The sequence below is a fragment of the Microcebus murinus genome, chromosome 14, assembly GCF_040939455.1.
Source record: "Microcebus murinus isolate Inina chromosome 14, M.murinus_Inina_mat1.0, whole genome shotgun sequence".
Classification (NCBI taxonomy): domain Eukaryota; kingdom Metazoa; phylum Chordata; class Mammalia; order Primates; family Cheirogaleidae; genus Microcebus; species Microcebus murinus.
The window spans coordinates 71,176,457-71,200,790 of NC_134117.1; the positions used below are offsets into that span (position 1 = coordinate 71,176,457).

Below are 24,334 nucleotides of genomic sequence, written 5' to 3' on the forward strand. Positions count from 1 at the left end.
AAAGCTAACTCCACATTCAGTTAACTGCAGATGTTTTCTTAAATTTGGGCCTGAAGATTTGACTTCAGCCTTCTGGCAAGTGCTGTTTGGCCTCATGTGACTTTTAAAACTTCAGAGGCAACATTTATAATTAGGGAGATTTTCACATAAAACCCTGAGGACAAGTTGGACGCTATGGCCACACAGGGCCAGCCTTCCAGCCCGAGAACAGGCCCGCAGCTGAGGTCTGCTGCGGCTCTGCACCAGCTGACACGGCAGAGGGCGACCCTGGCTCGGTGGTTCCAGTTTCACCTTTGCTTGCAGAGGACGCCCGGGGAGGTGGAGCTGGTGCTGGAGTACACACAGCAGGTGGTTGTCCTCATGCAGCAGAGGGGGTGCTGGGGACAGAAGGAGCATTATCAGAACTGGGGGTCCTGGCTGTGGCCCCATCGAGGGAAACTCGAACCTTCTTTCTGGGATTTTCTCCTCCTGCAAGGTGGCACTTTTTGAGGTTCCTGTGGCTTCAGAAGCACAACAGAGTGGCCGTGACCGTTCTGTGTGTGAGGGACCCCACGCAGGCGGGAGGCGCCTGCTGGCCAGCGTCTACAGCCCGCAGGCCTGCGTGCTCGGCCGGGCAGCTGTGCCTTCCGGCCCGGCCAGATGTTCTATGATTCTGTGGTCGCAGCTGCCTGTGGAGAGCCCCCGTGCTGCGCTAGGAGGCAGCCATCTGGACCCACGTGAGGGCCCTCCCTGCTGCCGGGCAGGGCGGGTCCCAGAGGCCCACAGCGAGCGGCTGGGCGCTTGGGAGGATTGCCCGCCGCGGTGGGTGGGTGCGGTTCTCACTGCACCCGAGTCTCTCCTGGGTTCCTGCAGTCCTGAAATTGACAGTCGAGTTCAGACGAAGAGGCGCGCCTGGATCAGGCTGCCCAGCGCCCATGCACGGAAACCTTTGTAAGGCAGTTTTCCTCTCCATTCCAAGAATGAGACCAGAGCCAAATTTCCCTGCCTTTTGGTCCCTGGGCCCACAGCCGCAAACCCTTCGAGGCGGATGCTGTGTCCCCCTGCCCTGTCTGCCACGTTCCGTCTATCTGCAACATGACCATGTTGTTTACCAACCTCTCCTGCCAGGAAGTGCACTGCCATCCTGTCCTGGAGTAGTTTGCTCAGCAGTGCATGAATCCGGAGCTGGCCACGTGTTCTCTGTTTTCTGGCCAGTCCTGCATCCTAGTGTCCTGTCCGAGTCCTGGGCTGTGGACTCTGCTCTGCCCCAGTTTGTCAAGGAGTGTCTTGTCCAGAATCCAGGAATCCCGTTGCTGAGTTTCACGTAGTTTAAATGGAGGCCCAAGCATCTGTCCTAACTCTGACCCCGCAGGGAGTGCTCCAGCCTGCTAATCTACAAAGCCTGCACGTTAGGGACACAGCTTTCTGCAGAGGAAGGTTTTAATTTTAGACATGTGAGAGAGTTCTCTATACTTCTGTCTCAGCTCCTCACAGCCCACCGCTCCCCGAGCGCTCTCATCCAGCTCTGCCCCCAGCGGCGGCCGGCGGGCTGCCCCCAGGACCTCCCCACCAGCCGTGTCCTGCGGCGGCACTTTACTCTTGGCTTCTAGAACTCTCGCTTCAGTCTTCTCTGCTTCCATGACCAGTTCTGGGTCCCTCTGTAGGGGACTCTCCCTGCCCCCACCCCCACCCGCACCTCCACCCCCCGCCCTGCTCGCTGGAATACTAGTGCAGGTGATCACCTGCAGCCTGTCCTGCGGGACTTTCTTTCCACGTATTTTAACTTTAGCCCAGCCTTACATGTCACCAGAGGCAGAACCCTACTCCAGCCAGCCTGGGTGAAAATGCTGACCTCCTGAATGCAGGAGGAGCTCGTGCCCTCCAGGGCTTAAGCGGCACGGGGCCTCCCTGGGGCCCGAGCATGGGATTCCGTCCATTCTCCCTTCTCTCGCACTGACCTCGAGCCCGGCCTGCTCCTCCAGGCTTGCTGTGGGGCCAGTGCACCGGCAGCTCGAGCACTTAACTACCTGCCTCTCCACGTCCTGAGGGCTTTGCAAGGTGCATTCCTGTTAGCTCAGCAATTCCACTTCCAGGAACATAATCTTAAGGACATACTGTAAGAGGTGCATTAAGGTAAAAGTTTACGAATGCTCATCATGGAATTATTTATTATGGGGAACAGGTAGAAATACTTTGAGTAGCCAATAGTAAGGGATTGTTAACTCACTGATGGTATACTAGTATGATAAACCTTTATCATACTTTTAAAAATGATTCAGAATCATTTTCTGAAAAGGACTTATTAAGAAAATGAGGTAAATAAAAAGCAAGACATGTAACCGCCTGATCTCAATTTAAAAATGCATGCATGGAATCATAAAGTACACCAAATGTTAACAGTAGTGAGCTCAGGGCGATGGGATGGCTGATGACTTTTTCCTCCATACATTTTTGTATTTTGTGTTATTTTCCATACAGCTCAGTGCGGAGCTCTACTCTCTTGGAACCCCCCCAGCCTGCACAGGCTGCGTTGAGTCCATCCGTGTGTCCCTAGGACTGGACACGTGTCCCTATTGTTGCAGTTACCACGTAGTCCTCTGATGTGTTGGAGAGAAAACCTTTGCATGTTCGTCTTTATTTCTTGTACTTAGGAGAGTACTGAACGTGGCAGATAATAAATGTCTGTTGGCTGAAGAAATTTAAGTCAGTAGAGAAATGTTTTCATACAACATCTGCAGCAGTTTGCTTCCTAGAAGGCTGAAATAATGCTTTGGCTTCCCTTTCCACTTTCTGCACCATTTTGGCATTTAATGGATCAGATTGCTGATAAAATTGAATTTAAGAAATGTATATGTATATGAACAAGGCTTAGCTATTGAGATTTAAAAAACTGTTTATTTTGAAGTTATTGTAGATTAACATCCATTTCTAAGAACTTGTGCAGAGAGGTCCGTATACCTGCCGGTGTCCTTTGCCCGATTTCTCTCAGCGACAGAGAGCTGCAGAGCTGCGGAGCAGCATCGCAGCCGGGCTGTGGCATGGGCACCGTCAAGGTGCAGAATGTCTCTGTCACTGCAAGGGGCCCTATGCCAAACTCTTTTTCCTCCTATCCTCAGCCCTCCTGAACCTCTGGCAACCACATGGATCTGTCCTCTATTTCTGTACTATAGTCATTTTGAGAATGCTATACAAATGAAATCATACAGTATGAAACCTTTGTGGATCCTTTGTTATTCATTCAGCATAATTCTCTAGAGAGCCATTCGGGTTGTTGTGTGTATCAGTAGTTTTTTTAATTTTTTATTGCTGAGTATGCCACAGTGTTGACATACCACACTTTGTTTCATTGATCGCCCGTTAAAGGACATCTGGGTTGTGTCCGTTTGGGGCCATCATGAATAAAGCTGCTCTTGTTACTGCACAGCCGGGTTCTTTGCCCATGCACAGGGGAAGCCAGTGCACTGAGACAGCAGGGGTAGCAGCAGAGAAAGAGTTTAATGTCACAAGACGCCAAGCAAGGAGACGAGAGGAATTTTTCAAATTCATCTCCCTGAGAATGTTGGGGCCAGGGATTTTAAAGGTAATTTGGCAGACAAAGGGCTAGGGAATTAGGTCTGCTGATTGGCTGGGGATGAACTCATAGGGTTGGGCAGGCAGAAATTGTCTTCTGGGCTGAGACAGTTCTTGGGTAGAGGGTTGCAGGACCTGTTGCGTCAGTCCCCCACATGGCCACTGCTGTGGCTGGTGTCCGTTGGTGGGCTCCCTGCATGCAGAGTCTGGGGAATGTCTCAAGGACCAGTCTTAGGTTCACAACAGGGACGTTATCTATTGGAGCAATTATACATCTCGCAACAGTCAGGAGTACCTGACTCCTAAGCAGTAAGCAATTGTAGGAAGGCAAGCGATGAAATAGTGGCTGGTTAACTTTTAGCTCTGCCTATTCTTCTGTAGAAATCAGACTTCTGCCACAGTTCTTGCCTTGTGGCCCTACATTACTTTAATATAAGTGGTTTCACTATCAACATACATGCACAGGTTTTTGTGAGAACTTAAGTTGCCGTTTCTCTGGGACAAGTGCCCTGGAGTGCCATTGCAGGGTTATATGGTAGTTATGGGATTATCTTTTAAGAAACTTCCAAACTGTTTTCCAAAGCGGCTATACCATTTCACATTCCCACCAGCTACATCAGAGTGACCCAGCTTATCCATAAGCTTGCCAGCATTTGGTGTTGACGCAATTTTTTATTTTAGCCATTCCGAAAGGTGTGTAAGATATTTTTGCATTTCTCTAATGGCTGAGGAAATTGAAGATTTTCTCATGTGCTTATTTGCTGCCTGTATATCCTTTTTCGTGAAATGTCTCTGTATGTTTTGCCTATTTTTCTAATAAGATTGTTTATTTTTTTCTGTTGAGTATTGAGAGTCTTTATATTCTAGGTATTAATCCTTTGTTGGATATGTGGTTTACAAATATTTTCTTTTGGCCTATAGCTTGATTTTTCATTCTCTTCACATGGTTTCCAGAGCAAAAGTCTTCAATTTTGATCACACCAGATCTCTCATGTTTTGTTTGCGTGGATGGCGCTGCTGGCGTCAGGTCTGAGAACTCCCTGCCTCGCCCTGGATCCCCAGGGTTTTCTGCTGTTTTTCCTAAAAGTTTTTTAGTTTACATTTTACATTTAGGTTTGTGGTTCCTTTTGAGCGATTTTTGTACAGTGTGTGAGGCTTAATTCCATTTCCTGCCAGTGAGAGTCCACTTGCTCCAGCGCTGTTGATGGAAGAAGCTCTCTTTCCGCCACTGAATTGCTTTTGTACCGTTGTCAAAAATCGGTTGAGCATGCTTGTGTGGGCTGTCTTTCTGGGCTGTCGGTTCTGTTTCCTCCATCTGTGTCTGCCCCTCCACCACTACACAGTGCCCTGACTGCTGTAGGATTGGGCTTCAAATTTCCGTTTTGACGGTCTTTGTGCCAGTGTAGCTCCGCCTGCGGCCGAGAGGCTGACACGTGCCCTGCCTTTCAGATCTCTACGTGTACGCCGTCCTCGTGTGCTGCCTCGGCATCCTCAGCATCCTGCTCTTCCTGCTGGCCGTCGTCTGGCAGTCTGTGTTCAGCAAGAGGAAACCCAGAGGTAAGAAAACGATAAGGTCATGTCTGGGGTGCGAGCACAGCCGGCCACAGACAGGCGGGAGGCGCCTGGCAAAGTATCAGCTTGGTGGAAAAGTACACGGTGAGTCAGGGGCTGGTTACCCGTGGGTGCTGAGCACAGCGAGCCGGAAGGCATGTTGCTTAGCCTCTGCTCAAACACGCCGTGGCTGCTGCTGACAGAAGCCCTTTTTGGTCCCCGTGGCTGCTCCCTGCCTTCACTCTCCCCAAAGAGGCTGTGGTGTCACATGAGCCTGGGGTTGAATTATGGCTCTGCCACGTAAGAGCTTTGGGACGAGTTCCTGAACCGCTCTGGATCTATGAAGCGGATCGACACCGCTTCCTTAGGTGGAACGTTCCTGTGAGTTCACCTGGCAGGCCTTGGAAAGCTCCCCTTCCCTTGGTTCCCCGTCCAGTCTGAGTGTCCCTTCACCTCCTTCCTTGCCGGCGTCCCCGTTTCCCCGGACTCTGTCCTCAGCCCCTGCCTGCCTTATGCCATCTTTCTCAGGGCTGGCAGTTCCTGTGCCTGTCACCCCTGTGAATGTTGCCTGCTGTCTCGTGAGTCCCCACCTGTCATCAAGCCTCAGTTTCGTGTGTGCAGACCTCTTGTTGGTGGTCTCCTCTGAGAGCCCCCCGGCACCCCCTTCTCAGTCTCCAAAACAGCCGGGGACACTGTCACTCCTACTGATGACCGGGATAAGAGCTGAGCTCTAGAATTGGGCTGGCGGTGGTTCCACGGCACTGCACCTTGCTTACTGCAGACGATGTGTCCTCTTGCCTCTCCTTCCTCATCTGAGACATGGGAGACAGTGGCACGCCAGCCTCAGGGGCGTTGTGAGGTCTGTTCCCAACAGAGAGAGGTTCAAAACCTTTGAGACATTCTAGCTCCTAGTAAACATCCCGTATTGATGTTGATATATGGTTATAATTAAATATAATATCACTATTAGCCCAAGGTCTTGGAGCTTGGAAGTGTCAGATGTGGTCCTCTCTGCTTGACTCCAACAGGGACTCTGGCAGTGTTTAGGGAGGGCATTCTCCCCAGAGGTATGGCAAGGCTAAGGGACCAGGGAGGGCGGACACACGTCCAGGGACAAGCACTGACAGGAAGCTGCTTCCAGCCTAGACCTTAAGGGACACGGGAGGAGAGGTTCCTGAACGTGCAAGAGCTGCAGCTTTGGGAGGGGTTGCCAGCAGGGGCCTTAGAAAGGGGAGTTGGGGGGAGGGAGCCAGAACCGTGCATTCCTCAGCCTCTCTCTTTCCCACGCAGATCTCCCACCAGAAGTCAGAGGGCAGAGGAGCACAAAGGCACAGAGGCCAGCCTCCAGGGGCCCAAGCGGGGTGGACAAGGGTGGACAGGGGTCCAGAGGGGCAACAGAGAACTTCTGCATACTTGGCACCATGCCACGGGGCCGGTGCAGCCCAGGTCTCTCCCTCTGGAGCCCGTGCCCTTCCTGCCAGCGTTTTTGCGTGTCTCTGTGCTGTCCTGCAAAGCCAGCTCCAGAACCTTCCCCCTCGTGGCTCATTGCACATGTGCATTGGCATGGGCCTCCCTTCAAGAGCACGCAAGGCAGGGACCACACATTTGATCCATTCTCCTTGGAATCTGGCTCGTGACAGATGCTCAGCACATGGTGGGCAAACGGGTTTGTTTCCCAGCTGCTTTGCTCTGAACGGTTGGAGTGTGGAAGCCACATCGGCAGTTTCCAAGCCGAGTGTGCTCTGACAGCACTCTGCCTGGGCTCAGGGGTGTGCTAGAGAGTCTGACTTGAGCTGCAGGCCCCACAGGGCCCTGGGCAGAGCCAGGGAAGCAAAGCAAGGCCCAGAAGGGTAGACTGGGACACACGGAAGTACCTGGTGTCCTCCTTCAGGCCCCACAGAGAGCCCCCTGAGAATGGGGATGCCAGCTGCCTTGTCCCTCGGGGGAGTAAGGGGACCCAGATGGCCTGTCGTGTCTGTGCACGGTGCTGAAAGCCCCCAGCTGTCCAGGGCTCCATCCGAGCACCTGCTGTGGGCCAGGCCCCGTGCTGGCTGCTGTGTGTGCTCACGCACTCCTGGGCGACAGCCCGCGTGGCTCCATTTCACAGAGAGCACAGCTGAGGAGCTCTACAGAGTCCTGAAACCAGGCAGGGGCAGAGGTGAGGTTCCAGCCCGGCTTCCTCCCAAGCCTCACGTTTCTATTCAGGAAAATGTCTGCCACCAGGGCCGACCTTGTTGAAGGAATTTTCCTTCCTCCTTCCGTGACGGCTGTTGCTGAGATCCCTCCCGAGCAGCTCCACCCAGCACCTGCAGCTCCTGGGCCGCTGTGGTCTGGTGCGACTCCCGTGGGCAGGTGCTGCCCGAGAGCGCTAGGAGCCGGGCGCCCCCCAGCCACCCTGTGAGGCCAAGGATGGAGGGCTGTGCATGGTGGGCCTTGGGGTCCCCCTCAGCCGCGCCCAGGAGCCTGACAGCAGCACTGCCAACCTTCGGGAGCAGGCCACCCCCGGGAACCCCTGCAGATGCAGCTTCTGACCCAGCGTGCCGGGCGTCCTGCCAGCCCACGCGTCCCACCGGCTCTGTGGCCGGGGGAGGCCACACGGAGCAGTGAGGCCTTAGAGCCAACTCTTCTGACCTCTACCCCACCTGCACCCCACTTTTAAAACAAATATTTTGAAGTGATTTCAGTACTACTACCTGTACACCCCAAATCAATTTAATGTTCTACAATTAAAAGAAAAATAAAAGGAAAGTAATTAATAACACAATATGACAAATTTTAGGATTGCACCTCTTCTTTTGAATAGGTGTGAATTTCAGAGAAAAATAATAATCCATTATTTATGACACTTGAAATAGAAGCTAAATGAGCACAAGTGTACGTGTAGGAAGACTCAGTATGCATGGGACAGGGACAAGCACTGACCGGCACAGGTGGGCCCTCACCACAGGAGTGGCACTGCCCGTCCCTGGGACCAGCAGGGCTGGTGACATCTCTTTCTCTCCCTGTGTCTTACCAGCAGGGCGGCCAGATCTGCCTACTTGGTGGCTGCAGGCTCCTTGCTGCCTAGACTGGACGCTGGCACAGTGTCACTCTCTCACATTCTATGGGTTAAAGAAAGTCGCGAGGGCAGCCAAGACTGAGGGCGGAGGATGATGACAAGGAAGTCATGACCACTGAGGGGCCAGAGGATGGTGCTGGGTGCTGGGCCGTTACCCTGGCAACCAGCTAGTTCCCGAGGAGCATTTTGTGTCTGGGCAGGGATGAGGGGGTTGGGACGTGGTAGCAAGTCCAAAGTAGTGGGTTCTAGCAGGCACCAGGCGACAGCAGGGACAGGGCACATCCATCCACATCAGGCTGCATCCCGAGGCTGCTGCTTCTGTGGCTCAGCTGCAGGTGGCCGTGCTGTCCTTGGGGGCAGTCAGGCGTCTGTGGGCCAGGCCGTGTGATCCTCATAAGTGGCAGCACTGAAACCCAGCAACACCCGCACGGCTCACGTAGAGCATGCTCTCACATTCAAGGCACTGCGCCGTGGCAAGCTGGCGTCACATGGGCGGGAACTAGTGATGCCTGTAATTAGGCAAGCACGCCGGCAGCAGAGCTTGGCTCAGTGAGGGCCCTGGCCTTACTAGGGACCCCTGGCTGTATCAACGGTTTCTAGATTTTCTGGGAGAATATGTGTTTGCTGGGCCTCCTGCATCCTGGCCACGTGTAGGAAAGCCAGCCCCTCCTGCCGTGAGGGGCGCAGCGCGTCAAGGCTTATGGGCCGCTCACACCCGAGTGCACGAGAGGGCCAAGCCCAGCCCTGCCCTCCAGCTCCCGCAGCGCGTCCATCCGGGGAGAGGAGTCAGGGTAGCTGGCCCCGCTGCTGTCGCGCCCCAGTGGGGCCCTGAGATAAATGCAGTCCCTCTGTAAGCCAGGCAGCCGCAGACCAGCCCCCTTCATTCCCAGCCTTCCTGCTGCCCAGGCCGCCCCAGGCCTGGCGCTGCTTTGTTTCCCAGGGCTCAGCGTTCACGGGAGCTGCAGTTAATCGCACCCACGTGCTGCCTGCCAAGCCGAACATGCTGCCCCTCCCTCCCGAGCCCTGGATCTCCGTCCCTGCTCTTGGCCGTGCTGGCAGTGCCTAGAACCTCATCCCAGGGCCTTTGCGGCTCTGAGTCACCCTGGAAGACACCAATCCTGGTGGCCCAGGGCCCAGCCCTGAGTTATTCTAGCAGTGCCTCAAGCACACTGGTTTCCAAAGGCCTTTGCTTCTTCGGGAATTAGTCCAGACTTGCTGCTTCGGGGTGGCCCCAACAATCCTCCAGCCTCCTGTGTCTGAGCTGTTAAAAGTACATTTTCTAAGGCACACTGGAACCGTGCAGGAAGAGGAGTGGCCCGGCCACTTTGCACTCGCGTGTGCGTTCCTCGCTGTTGCGCTGGCTCTCCACAATGGGACTCCTGAGGCTTGTTGAGCACGCGCCCCTCCCTGCTGAGAGCCACTCTCTGCCCTGAGAGGATGAGCCGAAGGACCTGAGGCCTTTGCTTCCCGAGGGGCAAGAAGAGGGGTCTGGGGGTGCGTCCCCTCACAGCTGCACTCGGGGAGGGAGCACAAAGCACAGGATGGGGGCCGTGGACGAGGTGGGGCCGAGGACGAGGGGCGGCCGAGGACGACGCGGCCGTGGCGAGCACGGAGGGCTCATCACCGGACCGAGACACCTGGGCAGCCGTGGGGCGCTCTCCGGCTCCTCAGCATGCGCGGCTGTCCCTCTCGTGGGCCCACGGCTCCCGTCTTTCCTTGGTGGGGTAAACAAAGTGCCGGACTCAGAGCCTACATGCGCGCTCTCTTATTTACAAGGCGGGTTTTCTGAGACCCCAAATTACGTTCCGAGCCCCCACATCTTCTCACTGTAACATGGGACAGGGTTAGCTCTTGCGGCTGTGGAGACCTTTCCCGCTGTGGGCGTGGCAGCTCCAGGGCCCCTGTGAGGTGTGGGGTCGCCTCTCCTGGGCCCCTTCGCCCCGCAGCCCGGCGGCGCGGAGCACGGCGTCCCGCTAGACATGCGGTGTGAGGTGAAATCTGACTGCTTTTTAGTACTCACGTTAAAAAGGTAAAAGAAAACACGTGAAATTAATTTTAATATATTTTATTTAACCCACCATACCCAAAATATCGTTTAAACAAGTTTCAGCATATAAAGCTTATGGGGAGGAAGGTTGCATACCTTCTTTCCTACTGAGTTGTGATCTCGTCATCCGGGGCGTGCTCCCACTTCCTGCGAGCCCGGTTTGGATCTGACACATTTGAGGGCTTGATGCCTGGCTGGGCTCTCGACTGCCACGCGGGACCACAGGTCTCTAGACAGGCGGCTCCACGTGTTGCCCCTTTTCACTGAAGGTGCGGCCACTAAACGGCTCTTTGCACCAGGGGAGCAGGAGTTGGAGGACTTGCTTTTCCTTCTCAGCTCCCACCCAGTGACTGAGAAGCAGTCCCTCTCTGTACCTATGCTGGCCTGCAAAGCTGTCAAGGCAGGGCTGTCCCAGACAGGCTCTTAGGCCTGGCACTGCGCACACAGCGCTGTGCTGTCTCTCCCCAGGAGATGCAGATGCTGCTTTTCCAGGCTGCAGGGCCCCCTGCCCAGGCTGGGCCCATAGGAGGTGGTGAGGACGCTGTGACCCTACACTCTGCAGACGCTCCGGGCGCTTACTGTGCATGAAGTATGATGACCTCATGCGGTGCCGGGGCTGCCACAGTCCTTGCCCAGAGTGGCGAACACTCTGTGAATAGAGCAGAAACACCCACAGGTCCTGGTGTTGCAGGGTCTGTGCAAGGCCTGAGGGCAGAAGAGGGTGCAGGGGAGTAGGGTGTGGGATGGGAGGAAGGTGGCCACACCGTAGAGGTCCCAAGCCTGCCACAGAGCCTGATAGGATGCGGGCAGTGGTGATGGGGGCAGGTCAGACGGGGAAGACAAACCCTTCGAGCTGGACGTGCCTTCTGGGAGGTTTGACCATGCTCTGGGGGCTGTGAGCAGTGGTCCCAGTTCGGGAGGAGGAGAAAAGGCGTGGTGGCAGGGAGTGACCCAGGGCCTGCTGCTTCTCAGCAGGAGAGGTGAGAGAACAGGCTTTTCTATCAGAGCCTCGGAGTTCCAAAGATCCTAAGACACCACTTAAAAAGAGCTGCTTCCTTAGCAGTTATTTCTGGGCAAGACGATGCCTTGGGTGGAGCCAGAGCCTCCAGGTCACATGCCTGGGTGCAAGGCCACGGCCCATGGTGGGGACAGGCTCCGTCATGCACCCTTCACGGGCTGCTTCTCTTCCTGGTCCCCGCCATCCCCAGTGAGTGTCCTCGGCTCTGGCTCTGCCCCCACGTGCACTCCTGGCACTGGGACCTTGCCTCATGGGCTCTGCGTCTGGGGGGGTCCAAGCCAAGTGAGGCACACACGGCTGTGTAAGCAGCACTGACTATGCTTGGCACACTTAAGGGGCCTTTGGGTGAATTCTGTTTCTCGGATGCCCATAAGCCTCACCTTTGATGTACAGAGTCAGTTTTGGTCCGATGGGCAGCCTCTCCTTATTGATTGGACCACCAGCCCTGCACACACCTGGCTGAGACCTTAGACTGTCAGCAGGTGCTGGTGGGGTGTGTCCTCTGCACGCTGGCCTGACCGGCCTCGCCGGGAGGCTGGCCCTTCTTAGTTGCCCCCCAGGGAGCCCCAAGGCTGCCCTCCTGCCCCCCAGGCTGCCCACTCTGCTGCCCTGGGCTGGATGTCCCGAAACACAGGTCCGCTCCGGGCATTCTCTCGGGTCTCAGCCCCAGCTCTGCCTGGCCCCCGGCGGCGCAGTGGGCTGGCTGTCCTGCAGCGGCAGGAGCCCTAACGGCAGCCGCCCCGGGTCTCTGAGAACAGCACAGAACACAGCCGGTCCTCCGTATCTGCGGGTGCGCATCTGCGAGTCCCCAACCGCAGCTGGAAAGTACTAACAAAATAGTAATAATAAATAACGATGCAACAATAACAGTGCAAATAGAAGACAATATGGTCTAACAACTATTTACGTGGTACTTATGTTGCATTAGGTATTGTAAGTAATCTAGAGATGATGCAACACACTGACTGCCACGTCAGAAAAAAGGTTTTCCCCTGGGTCCTCGGTGTTTTACTAAAACAAAACAATCCTTTCTAATTTGTTATTTTTTATTGTTTTCTGTGTGTGAGTTATATACAATGCAATGCAAGTTTTCAGAATTAAATTGTCAATATTAATTGTATCAATAAGAACATCAAGTAAGATTTTCACCAACCAACTGCAGGGTTTTGCTTCATGAGGCCCTGGGGTTAAAACTAGCCTTATAATTGTAACAGTGATCTGGCACGTCTTATGTTTTCCTGGATAGAGCTTGAGCCCATCCTCCGAAGTGAGGTATCACAAGATCAGAAGAATGGGCTCCACATGCACTCGCCATGAAATGGGCACTCTCGGATCAACACTGTGGTGCTCACACGGTGCCAATGCTCATCAGGGCTTGGGGGCTTGGAGGTGGGTGAACTCACAACTGATGGAGCGGTGAGTGTTGTAGGGTGGAAAAGATATGCCTCGAATCATGGTTTGGTTGTGGCAAAGTCATAACCTATAACCAAAATGCTTGTACCCCCATAATATTCTGAAATACATAAATAAAAAACAAAAAAAAACAAAAAAAAACCTAGCCTGAGTTAAATACAACTCACGTGGCGGTCAGTGTGTTCCAGTATATGGGAGGATGTGTGTAGGTTGTGTGCAAATGCTACACCATTTTATATAAGGGACTCGAACGTCTCCAGTTTGGGGTACCCTTTGGGGCGGGGTGCTGGCACGAAGCCCTGTGGACCCCGCGGACGGCGTGGTCAGGAGCGGGCGCTGGTCAGGCTGCATGCTTCCCCGTGTGCGGGCTCGCAGGCTGCCACGGCAAGGTGCCACAGACCGGGCGGCTTTAACTCCAAACACCTGTGTTCTCACAGTTCTGGAGGCTGGAAGTCAGAGGTCGGGGTGTCAGGTGGGCGGGTTCCTCCTGGGGCTTATAGGTGGCCGTCTTCTCCCTGCACCCTCCTGCGGTCTTCCCTCTGTGTGTGTCTGTGCGAATGTCCTCTTCCTCTAAGGACACCGGTCATGTTGGGGATTGGGGCCCACCCTAATGGCCTAACTTTAACCTTATTACCTCTTTGAAGACCCTGTCTCCAAATGTGGTCACATTCTGCAGTAGTAGGGGTTAGCCCTTCAACATACGAATTTTGGAGGGGACATAATTCAGCCCCACACCAGCTGTGTGACCTCAGGCAGGTTTGTTAACCTCTCTGTGCTTCAGCATCCTCCACTGTAAATTTATTATGAAGGTTAAATTAGAGTACAAAGTTGTGGGCTTCAAACATGTTTGCTTCCATAGCTCCTGAAATAATTTCAAAAACTATGCACCGTTAATTGTTTTTTGTTAACATCTAAACTTTTTCATAAAAATGTAAATTGTTACAAAGGTTGTAATTTCCAGTACAAATATTAACATCTTAAAAATGAAATGGTTATGTCCATCTCTCTTATACATCTAAATGTCTTGAATTTAACAACTGTCTTTGTTTATTTAAAGACTTCATGAGAAAAAAAGACCCCTGCCAAACTTTAGCTGTTAGACATTTTATATTGCCCCTTTTTTTCTTTGAACTTATATCTTCAACTCACTTCCACAAAATCTTGTCCTACTTTAATACATCCTTTGTTTTGAAAGTTCTGTACTGATCACCCTGTCATACTTATCTGTAAGATAGTATGTGTGTACAAATTACATTAATAATTTTTTCATTTCCTAATTCTGTAGGTCTCTAAGTATTAAAATATTTTTTAGACTGAATTATCAATATTGCACAATTAGTAAGCTTTGGAAAATTAGTATAAAATTAATCAAAATGACATAAATATGTCATAAATTTAGATAAATAATAATAAGTAAAATTTTATTGGAAATGCATTTTTATTGAAATGAATTTTTATTTTTATGTCCTTGTGTGAATTTGCTTAGAATTCATCACCAATTCTATTCCTATTTTGTTAATAATATTAGCTCTGAAATCCCTCATTCAATATACAAAGAGGCATGAATGGATGAAATTGTCTCATACCACCTAGTACTTTAAACTGCTTCTAAGTTGTACATCAAAGGCCACATAATGATGTGTCACCAAAAATGATTCTTAATATTCTACCATCTGACAGCTGGATTAGGTCATGGTTCAATCACTGTCAAAAGCAAAATGTTGGAAACTTCCCCTATTGTGTAAGGTTTAGTTGCCCAGTTATTGGTCATTTGCTTTTTTGACACAGATGTCAGTATTTTACATCATTTCTTGTTTGATGCCCACTGACATTTCCCTCAAGGACAGGTGGACAGAGGGTAAGTGAGGGTGCTTGTAGGGTATGCTTTGAGTTTATGAATAGAAAAGGGTGGTGTTAAAAAGGGGTAGGGGAAGGAATACAGCCAGGCACCAGGCATATTGCAAAGCAATGAATTCTTAGGGAAGAATACTATGGATGATGAATATCTAGAAATTAATTCCCTTAAAACTGTTCTTCAAAAGTGTACCCAGGGGCTATGCAAACCCTAGACTGAAGACCACTGATCCATTTAATAAACTTAGAATAGTGCCAGGAGCACAAGAAGTGTTCAATAAATACTAACTCTGGTTGTTATTGTTGCACCTATGAATTATCTAGCACACAGTAGGTACTCAATAAATAGAATGCAGAAAGAGCTTAGGTATTAATAGGGGGTTGGACCAGATAGGCCTATATAGCACCTGCTGAAGCTGAGGTTCTCTTGTACTGCTCTAGAACCTGCATTGGTTACCTGCATGATAGATCACTCCAAATACAATAGCTTAAGAAAACCGCTTTATTTGCCCACAACTCCATGTGTCAGGAGCCTGGGCTGGGCTCAGTGTGCAGTTCATCGTCTGGTCTCCACTGGAGTCAGTCACGCAGCTGCAGCTGGCCGGCGAAGCAGCAGGGCCTGGGGGCTCTGGGCCTCAGCTGGAGTGGCGGTGCCTGATCCGTGCTGTCTCGGCTTCCAGTGGGCCAGCCAGGCTTCCTCATGTGGTAGCAAGAGGGAGAGCAAACCTCAGAGCACAGGTGCCCTTTATGCCTCTGCTTATAGCACACTGTCTGATGTTCCCTTGACCAAAGCAAGTCATGTGGCCAAGCCTGCAGTCGGCGTGCCTGTGAGGGTTATCTGTGGGTGTGGCCGGGTACCAGCAGGTGGGAGTCACTGGGTCGATTGATGTGACAAGAGACCACACACCCGAACCTCCCCTGATTGTTTTAGCTTCTTCCTTTTTTTTTCTTTCTTATTTTTTATGCAGATAGGGTATCATTCTGTCACCCTGAGTAGAGTGCAGCGGCGTCATCATAGCTCACTGCAACCTCAAACAGTGAGGCTCAGGCAATCCTCCTGCCTCAACCTCCTCAGTGTCTGGGACTACAGCCATGTGCACCATGCCCGGGTCATGTTTTCTGTTTTTGGTAGAGATGGGGTCTTGCTCTTGCTCAGACTGGGATTGAACTTCTGACCTTAAGCAGTCTTCCCACCTCAGCCTCCCATTGGCTTTACTTCTATTTGAAGTAAACTGAACTGTGAGCCTTAGATTGGACACTTGCTGGATTAAGTGCCTAAGTATTCTTATTTTTCCTCTGCAGCCAGAATCCCTTGTTTTTCCTCACGGAGAGCTACTCTAAAAGGATGGCTTGCTCCAAGACTGTCTTCCCAAGGACCTCTTTTTAGTCCCGGAAGAGCATTAGTCAGAGAATGCAGCCCCATTTTATGATGAGGATCTTCTAAGTGGAGATGAGTTGTCCTGTCTGGCCCCAAGAGGACTTTCTGTGACTCAGGCAGAGCTCAGAAGTTGGGTGACCCTATTACTCTGGGACCCTTCAGGTTAGAACCCGACTCAACCTGCTTTGGCCAAACATGAACATTTTGGGTTATGAAACCAGGAACTTTGGGGTGTCTGGCTTGGTGTCTGGCTAGCTCCAGGGCTGGAATATCAATTCACTGCACTCCCCAGAGAGAAGTACAGAAGCCCTGAGAGCTGGCTGGTGCGGCACCAGCACCTGAATAACACCTAGGGCCCTGCATTTCCTAGTAATCCCTGGAGCACATACATTTGGAGTAGCATTGATTTACCATTTTCTATTGTTTTTCCTTTCACAGTGAGACATTATTTGGTGAAATGCCCTCAGAACAGGTAAGAACATTTTCTTCCTTTTTTCAAATGGAGCTCTTTTCTATTTTATATTTTTTTGATATTACCAAGGAATTGGTTAAATTTGTATTTTTACCTAAAAGTCTGCATATTAGTCCACAAACCAGCCTAAAGGTGTGTGTCCTGCAGGCATTTGCAAGTTTCCAGAGTCCACGTTCTGGTTATCCCCTCCAGAGACTTCAGAGCGCACGTGGTGGCTCGTGTGACCCCACATGCATGCCAGAGGCAGCTCAGATGTGGGCCTGCAGGGCTGCTCCCTGCTTAGGAGGGGCTTGCAGCGGGCTTGCACTTTGATACCTTTGACCACAAGCACTCCCGATCCCCTTCATCCATGCTGGCTTGTCCTATGCCCCACTTTTAGCTGTGGGATACACCTCACAGAGAACATAATAATTATAGGAAATATTGCACACTCAAAGCATTACAAAATTGGGGACTTCAATCCAGACAAGATGGCATAGATCAAACTTTTCCTTTTCTTGTCCACTAAGCAAAACTATAAACACTAGAAATATCACAAGAAACCATCAAAGGAGGACTTTGAAAGATATGAAAAGAAGGTAAACTGACTTGGGACCCCAGGACTGGAGAAATAGCACAGATGCAGGACATCTCTTGTTTCCCCATCCCACAGCAGAAGGTGGCCCAGACCTGGTTTTCCCTACTCCAACCTAGCAACAGAAAGCATCCAGGTACGCTCCTTCCTCCCTTGGATCTGATGGGAGTTGATTTGAAAAACTTAGATGAGCCTTGGATCACCAGCAAGGAGGGGACTTGGAAGCCCCTTCCACAATAAGCCCCAGTTGAAGGGCTCTCCTTCCCTGCCAGGCCTGACACCTACCTCCCCAGCCAGGTGACATCAGGACTGAAGGACAGAGCCAGCAAAAGGCACCTAGACACAACAAGGGGCCTGGTGAGGAAGCTGCTTCATCTCTGTGGGCCTGAGTCTTCCCTCCACAACCAAGAGACATCTGGCTTCCTAATCTGGGGAAATCTCCACCCCTTCAGGCAGCACTTGCAGGGCCCAGTGGCACCAGATAAACCAAACAGACCAAAATAATACTATAAAGCCTCTGGAAATGAAAATATCTTTGGAACTATCATCCACAGAAACAGGCCAGGATTGCATGATAAACCTAAACAGGGTGACTGACAACAAAAATAAAAGATTCAAATAGGACCCAGGGCCTCCTAACAGGATACTATCAAAAAGCACTCTTCATGTTAAAAACCACAGAAATCACATTTTGAATGAGAAAAGATAATTGACTGGCTCAGAACTAAGATGAATCAAATATTGGAATTATCTGACAAGGATTTTAAAGTAGTTGTCATAAAAATGATTCAATGGCCAATTACAAATTCTCTTAAAACAAATGACAAAATAGAAAATCTCAGCCAATATAGAGAAGTTATAAAATAAACCCCAAACAAATGGAAATTATAGAACTAAATAGTACAAAAACCGAGGTGAAAAACTCACTGGTCGGGCTCCATAGTAGAGTGGAGATGTTAGTGAGATGTCAGTGAACAGAGAAGTTAGTGAACTTGAGGACAGATCAATATAATTTGTCTAATCTGAACAACAGAGACAAAATAGATTAAAAACAAGCAAAAGATGAACATTCCTTGATGACCTACAGGAAAAAATGTCTAACATTCTATTACTGGAGTTTTAGAAGGAGAGGAGAAACAGAGTGGAGATGAAAGAGTATTGGAAGAAACAATAGGTGAAAGCCCACTCCACAAATTTGGCAAAAGACAAAGGTCTATAGATTTAAGAAACTGAATAATTGCTAAGTAGGATAACTCAACAAAATTTACACAAAGACATTTTATAATTAAACAGAAGACAAATTTCAATGAAAGTACATAGTAGAGCATATCTCCTCTGAATTCATGGAGAGCAGGAAAAAGTAACACATTTTTCAAATACTGAAGAAAAAAATTGTTAATTGCAAATTCTATATCCAGCAAAACTATCCTTCAGGAATGAAAGGGAAATAAGATGTTCTCAGATGAAGGAAAACTAAAAGAAGTTGTCACTAGCAGACCTACTTTAAAATAATGCCTAAAAGAAATTCTTGAAACAGAAGAAAAAATATCTTGAAGCATTAGGAAGAAAGAGCAACAGAAAAGAGCAAAAACATGAGTACATACTGTAGGCTATTCTTTCCATGAATAGTCATGAGTTTTAAAAGTCATATTTGATGATTGAAACAAAAATTATAAAACCATCTGATGCTCAAGACAAGGCTATTTAAAAGTGAGGGAGGTAAAAATGACCCAAATTAACATCAAAAGTCTAGCAAAGTATGGAATGTTGGTGCCAGTAGACTGTGGTAATTCATGTATAAATTGTAATGCCCCAAGCAACCACTAAAATAACTACAAAAAACAAACAGATCAAAAAAGAAAAAAAAGCCACATTCAAAAACACTATAGAAAAATCAAGATAAAATCTTAAAATATATTCAAGTTGACACGGAAAATGTCTGGTGCTGGGACCCAGCCGGTAGCTGCCTCCCCATTGTTCCGCATCTCGGCGGGCCAGTGCTGCACATGGCCAACTGGAGGGCACGCTGCTGGGGCTGGGCCTGCGGCAGAGAGCTTCCCCGGGCCCACGTGCCTCCGCCTGCTTCTGGCCACGCTGCTTGTGTGATCCTGATTGGGTAATTTTTGAATCCCACTGTTTTGATTGGATGTTAAAGCTTGTTGTTGATTGGGTGTTAAAGCTTGTAGTTGATTGGACACTTTTTGAGCCCTACCAAGGGTATAAAAGCAGGAGGAGAACAAGGGGGGGGGCAGAAGATCAGAAGACATGAAGAGAGCTGTAACACTAGGTGTGCTGAGCCTGCCAGAGGAATAAAGGCTGTTCTCTGACTCTTCAAGTGCCACTTGGTTCTTTCCCTGGTGGAGAGCTATAACCTGTACACATTGCTACAACAAAGTAACACAAAGAAACACAGCAATGAGAACAACAGAAAGCAAAGAGAAAACAAATGTTAAGATGGCAGTGGTATGAAAATTGCTAACATACCATTTATTTTAAATGTAAATGAAAATACATCTATAAAATCAGAAACTGGCAAAGTAGATGAAAAACATGACCCAACTATATGCTATTTACAAGAAATTCACTTCAGACACAGTGACACAAGTAGATTGAAAGTAAAAGGATGGAAAAATATACCATACAAATAAATCAAGAATGGATATACTGTGTCTGATAAAATAGACTTCAGGGGGATATTAGATGATAAAAGGATCAATCCAACAAAAAGATAAGAGTTCCTAAATGTGCACACATCAAACAATAGAACCACAAAATTAAAAAAGCAAAACCTGAAAGATCTGAGAAGAAATAGGTAAATCTACAGTTTTAGATGCAGACTTCAATACCTCTCTTTAGTAACTGAAAGACCTCCTGTAGACAGAAAATTAGCAAGGATATTTAAGACGTAATCCAGTGATCCCCAGCCTTTTTGGCACCAGGGACCAGTTTCATGGAAAACAGTTTTTCCATGGATGGGTGGTGGAGAGGTGGAGGTGGGAGGGTGTGGGGTCCTAGTTCAGGCAGTGATGTGTGGCCTGGTTCCTAACAGGCCACTAGGCCACGGACTGGTGCCCAGCCACACAGCCAACCAACAGGGCCAACTGATACATAGTGAACACTCCAACCAACTATGGGAGAACACATTTTTTTTCAAGCCCTCATGGAACATTCACCAAGATAGACCATATCCTGGGCTATAAAACAAACCTAAACAAATTGAAAATAATTAAAATTATACAGAGTATGTTCTCCGACAACAGTGGAATCAAATGAGAAATCAATAACAAAATAATAGCAGGAAAATCTCTAAACATGTCAAAATTAAATAGCACACTTTTTTGTTGAAAATGACTAGTTGATTCTGGATTATATATGTAAATTTTGATAAAGAACAAAGTTGGAGGACTTACACTTCTTGTTTTCAAAGCTTATTCTAATGCTACAGTAATCAAGACACTGAAGTATTGGCACACATATGAGTACAGAGATCAGTGCAACATAATTGGAAGTTCAGAAATAAATCCTGAACTTTATGGTTGATTAAATTTTGACAAAAATATCAGGACAGTTCTGAAGGGAAAGCATAGTCTTTTCAACAAACAGTGCTAAGACACTTGGATACCCACATATAAAAACATCATCTGAGACCCTTGCCTCACAGTATCCCCAAAATTAACTAAAAATAGATCTTAGACCTAAATGTAAAAGCCAAAATTTAAAAAATTATAGAAGAAAACAGAATGAAATGTTTGTGACCATGGGTTTGGCAAAATGATACCAAACACAGGATTTCTAAATGAAAGAATTGATAAAATTCAAAATCTTTGCACTTCCAAAGACACCACTAAGAAAATAAAAAGATAATCCCCAAATTAAGAGAAAATACTTGCAAATCAGATAATGAATAAAGAACTTGTTTCCAATATATATAAAGACCTCTTATAACTCTATAATAAGATAACAATTAAAAATGGGCAAAAAAGATTTAAACAGATATTACCCTAAAAAAGATACACAAACGGCTAATAAGTATACAAAAGATGTTTAATATCAGTAGTCATTAGGGAAGTGCAAATTAAAACCACAATATGACGCCACTGCACCCCCACTGCAATGGCTGTATCCAAAAGACAGACAATGCCAAGCTCTGGCAAGGAGGTGGAAACATTGGATATTTGTGCCTTGCCATTTGGGAGAAGAGTTTTTCGGTTTCTTAAAACATGTAACTTACCATATGATCCAGCAATTCCACTTATAGGGTCTACCCAAGAGAAATGAAGGTATTTGTCCACACGAAGACATATCTGCAGTTGTTCAGAGCTGCTTTATTCATGATAATCAGAAACTGGAAACAATCTAAATATATCTATCAGCGGGTGAATGGGTAAACAAACTTTAGTATATCCACCCAATAATGTACTACTTGGTAATAAAAAGAGCAGACTATGGCTATAGGCCAAAACACGGGTGAACCTCAGAAACATTATGCTAAGTGAAAGAAGCCAGATGCACAAAAAAATTAATGATTATGTTATTATTTGTATGAAAAGCCTAGCACACGTAAGTTTGTAAGACGGAAAGTAGATCAGTGGCTTCCTAGTGCTGAGGGTGCGAGTGAGGGTTAACTATAAATGGACAAGAAGGAACTTTGGGGGTGACAGAAATGTTCTAAAACGGTATTGTAGTGATGGTTGCACAACTTTATAAATCAAAAAACTATTGAATTGTACGCTTAGGGTTAGCAAATTTTATGAGAACATCAGTTATGCCTTGTTTCTATTTTAAAGCTTGTGTCCCCATAAGACCTGAAGGATGAGGGCAATGCTGGCAGTTCAGACTTGGGTGATGGGGGGTCGGCCAGCGCTGTGGGTGGTCAGCCTGCCAGTGTGCTCGGGACTTGTGTCCCGTCATGTTCGAGTGTGGCCCCGTGTGGCCCTGTGTGGCGAGCGGGCAGTGTCTGGTGACCTGGCCCTCTTCCTCCCTCCACTCTGAGCTGCTGCTGACTGAGGCTGAAGTGCAGCAAAGACGTCCTCTCAGCCTGGTGGCATTAGAGTTTGATCTCCCCCAGTCCTGGGCACTCGTGATGGGGGGACCACCGAGTCTTACTCAAACACTGCTTCCTTCTCCGCCAGCTGTGCTGAGCACCGTCAGCGAGGTGGGTTGGGGGCCTTAGTGGCGGTTCTCCCCCCGGGCATGTCTCCTGTTGGGTCGACCCACAGATCTGCCTCTGGAAAGCCTGCTTGTACTACACCCGCACCCAGGACCCTGCTGGGGCCAGGCCTCACCCCCATAAACCCGGTAACAAGCGTCCGACCAACTTTGCTTTCATTTTCTTGGTTAGAAGCTCATTCCCCTTCCACATCATGCAACAGATTCCCCGCCATGGTGCCGGCTAGTGGCCGGTCAGCTCCTGCCTCTGCACCTGGCATTGGCCTGCATCATGCGCTGCCTCTGCAGCCCAGGGTGCTCCTCCTGTCCTCGCCATGCCGGGGGCCTCCCAGGTCCCAGCACCCTCGTCTGTCCGCCCACCCTGTGCCACTGCCTGGGGCGGATGGGCCCCTGGAGCCCTTCCCTGGCCTCCAACCACTTCCTCCTAGGCAGAAGGTGCCAGACTGAGGCAAGACGCCCAGATCAGAAACCCTCGGGCAGGGGAGGGGAGGGCCTCCAGAAGAGGCCGCGTGCTGGCGCTGGGGTTGTGGTCACTGAGAGGGGCCTTGCCAAGTGACCAGAGCAGAACCCCGAGGCTCTAGGGAATTCCATGACTTGCTAAGAGAAGTTCAAACATACGGAAAATAAATCTCATCTTGAGTGCACATTATCGCTGAGGTTGGAAGTTGCCATCTTCTGGGAGGGGTGGCCCTGACCTTTGGGGTTGGGAGACTGCTCCTTTCCCCTGGCAAAGCGTTCTGAGCACAGGAGTCCCAGCTCAGAGAGCAGGGCCTGAGCCCACATCTCAGGATCGGTGAGATTAAATGTGCCTTGCCAGGGAAAATAGCCATGAGAGCAATTCAATGACAAGTATGAAACTGCTCTGAAATGTACCGGAAAGTCAGATTTAAAATGAAATCCTAGAATTGCACAGAGCTACATCAGTGCCGTGGCATCAGCCTGGCTCACAGCAACCTCACACTCCTGGGCTCAAGCGATCCTCCTGCCTCAGCCTCCCGAGTAGCTGGGACTACTGGCATGCGCCACCATGCCCGGCTAATTTTATATATATATATATTTTTTGGTTGTCCAGCTAATTTCTTTCTTTTTAGTAGAGACAGGGTCTCTATTTTGCTCAGGCTGGTCTCTAACTCCTGACTTCAGGCGATCCTCCTGCCTCGGCCTCCCAGAGTGCTAGGATTACAGGTGTGTGCCACCGCGCTGGCCTCCTAGCCATTATTATTATGACGCAAGACCAGGATCCAGTGTAGCACTGAATATTCACACAGTACCTCCTGATCTCACCATCTAGCGTGTAGACATTTTAAGCTCAGACAGAAACACCAGCCTGGTAAAGCTCTGCCGCAGACTGTTGTGGCAGCAAAATGCAGAGGAAGAGCTTCCCTGGGTGCCTGCAGAATCTTCCTGTGTGGCCCTAACGAGGAACTGGGTGAGTAAGCCGTTGATTATAGAAGGCCATGGGAGGCTGTGGTCAGGGAGACACCTTGGCAGCTACCTCACAAACGAGCAGCTTTCATTCTGACGCTGTTCAGAATACGTGTGCAAAATGTCACGGCCAAAGCAGCAGAAATATTGCATTGTGACCCTGCGGGTCTGGCCGTCTCTTCCAGGAGTGCTGGCTCTGGCTCGGGTTGCAGGGAACACTGCCCTGCCCTGCTCCCGATTCCAGGACTCAGAGAGCAGCGCCCACGATAATCCTGCTTCCTCAGCCCCACTCACTAAGGGTTCTGCGTCCGGATCTTCAGCCTGACAGAGACACTTGATGTCCCTGGCTGTCTCAGTTCAGATCACCGCAAATCCTCTGGAGCAGTGGCAGACACTGTGCCCAGGTTGAGGGATACAGTTAACAGACATTGAGGTAGCATTTTGATTCGTACTTCGTATGTCCGGATGCAAAGATTGCCCTGGGCCAGAGGAAGCTCCTGATGTCTGTGGGGTCCTTGGATGTCTGGAAGCCCCTTAGCTCACATGGTCAGCTGCGCCTCTAGCACATCCCAGAGAGAGGCCTGTATCGGAATGCCGTCTGATGGCCCAGGGGCATGAGAGGAAGGGATGAGGACCTGTGGTGTCATGGGCCCTGCACCAGGGCACAGCACGCATGTGCTTTGATCCGACATTTAGTTGTGAAAGCAGGGTCTGGCGGGAATGTAGTCCTTAATTCTTAGTTCTTTGGTGGAATCAGCTCCATATGCTGTTTTGTGCCCTCTCTCTGCTCCTAAATACTCTTAGCACTAGAGGTGCAGAGTTTCCG

General features: G+C 49.5%; 1 protein-coding gene across 1 annotated transcript in view; it reads left to right on the plus strand.

Moving 5' to 3' along the window:
* The window catches only part of LOC105860100 (V-set and transmembrane domain-containing protein 4), a 99,063-nt gene that overhangs the window by 29,658 nt on the left and 45,071 nt on the right, over positions 1 to 24,334 (plus strand). The window contains exons 4-5 of the mRNA XM_020280476.2: positions 4,999 to 5,106; positions 16,307 to 16,340. Coding sequence (XP_020136065.2) covers positions 4,999 to 5,106; positions 16,307 to 16,340 — 142 coding nt within the window. The remainder of the gene's footprint in view (positions 1 to 4,998; positions 5,107 to 16,306; positions 16,341 to 24,334) is intronic.